Source organism: Trypanosoma grayi, assembly GCF_000691245.1.
Source record: "Trypanosoma grayi strain ANR4 Tgr_2213_V1, whole genome shotgun sequence".
NCBI lineage: Eukaryota > Euglenozoa > Kinetoplastea > Trypanosomatida > Trypanosomatidae > Trypanosoma > Trypanosoma grayi.
In genome coordinates, this window is record NW_008827831.1 from 1 (window position 1) to 1,080 (window position 1,080).

Consider the following 1,080-nt stretch of genomic DNA (forward strand, 5'->3'; position numbering starts at 1 on the left):
ACACCACCCTCGCCGACGGTGCCACACTCTGTGCCGAGGGAGTCAAATCCCCTGACAACTGTCGCTGTCGACACTTCCCCGCCCCCGACTGTTCCACCCCAAGACGATGGTGCTGCCCAGGTGCCTGTTGCTGAGCAGCCCAGAAACACAGTGGAGCGGCACATGGACCCCACAAATATGCAGGAGGTGATGGATGGAAGTTCAGTTTCCTCGGCGGATTCAAGCGGAAGCTATTGGACGAATACAGCGAGAAGCATTATATCTTCTAATTCCGACGAACATGGAAACATGGTGGAGTACACGTTGGTGGATTATGTTATGCCTACAGTGGAAGTAAGTGAAATGGAGTTGAGGAGTATGAGAACATCTGTGGAAAATCTATTCGCCGTGATGCGAGGTAGACCGAAAGGTGGGGTCGGTCGTCAAACAACAGGTGCTCTTCCTAAGCGCAATACAAATGAGGAATAACCTGATGAACCAACGGTCGAAGCACCTAACGTGAAGTATCAGCTAGAAAGTAACTCGCGGAATCTTTTATCTCTCGGTGCAGAATGGAGGTTTATCAGAGAGCGAATGCCTCCCCTCTCAAACACTAGGAAACAAGGGCTCCCTTTGCCCGGAAAAGACAGTTATCTTTTTACTTGTTACACTGGCCAAGGAATCGCAGGAGCTGGAGTAAAACGATTCTGAGAGACGAAGGACTCTTTACAAGAAGCAGTTAGCTCATCAGAAGAGGGTGCTTGAGTGCGTACGAGAGTATTGCGATGACACAGATAGAGAAGACATGAAGCTTTACGATCCACAGGGAAAAGATCACAAATGGTTCCATAGGCCACCCTCTATGAATTCACCGGATAATCATGACCCATCAAACGACAAGGATAATTGAGGTGTGTAGTGCATTATGAGTGTGATTCCCAATGTGCCAATGCTTTGCCCAAAAACATAATAAGAGAGGAAGAAGGAAATCGCCAAATCCTGAGCCCCATGCTGTCCGCTCTCATTGTTCCTGTTACCACTCTGAAGAATACTCCTTTCTTCTCCCCTTTGCCCAGTATCCCTCCATTGCAATAATACCTG

General features: G+C 48.3%; 1 protein-coding gene across 1 annotated transcript; it reads left to right on the forward strand.

The window, feature by feature from the left end:
- Window positions 1-162: 162 nt before the first annotated feature.
- Window positions 163-468, forward strand: DQ04_22131000 (hypothetical protein; the record flags this gene model as incomplete). The annotated part of the gene is made up of 1 exon (XM_009318070.1): window positions 163-468. The coding sequence occupies one exon, from the start codon at window positions 163-165 to the stop codon at window positions 466-468; it is 306 nt and encodes a 101-aa protein (XP_009316345.1).
- Window positions 469-1,080: the final 612 nt, after the last annotated feature.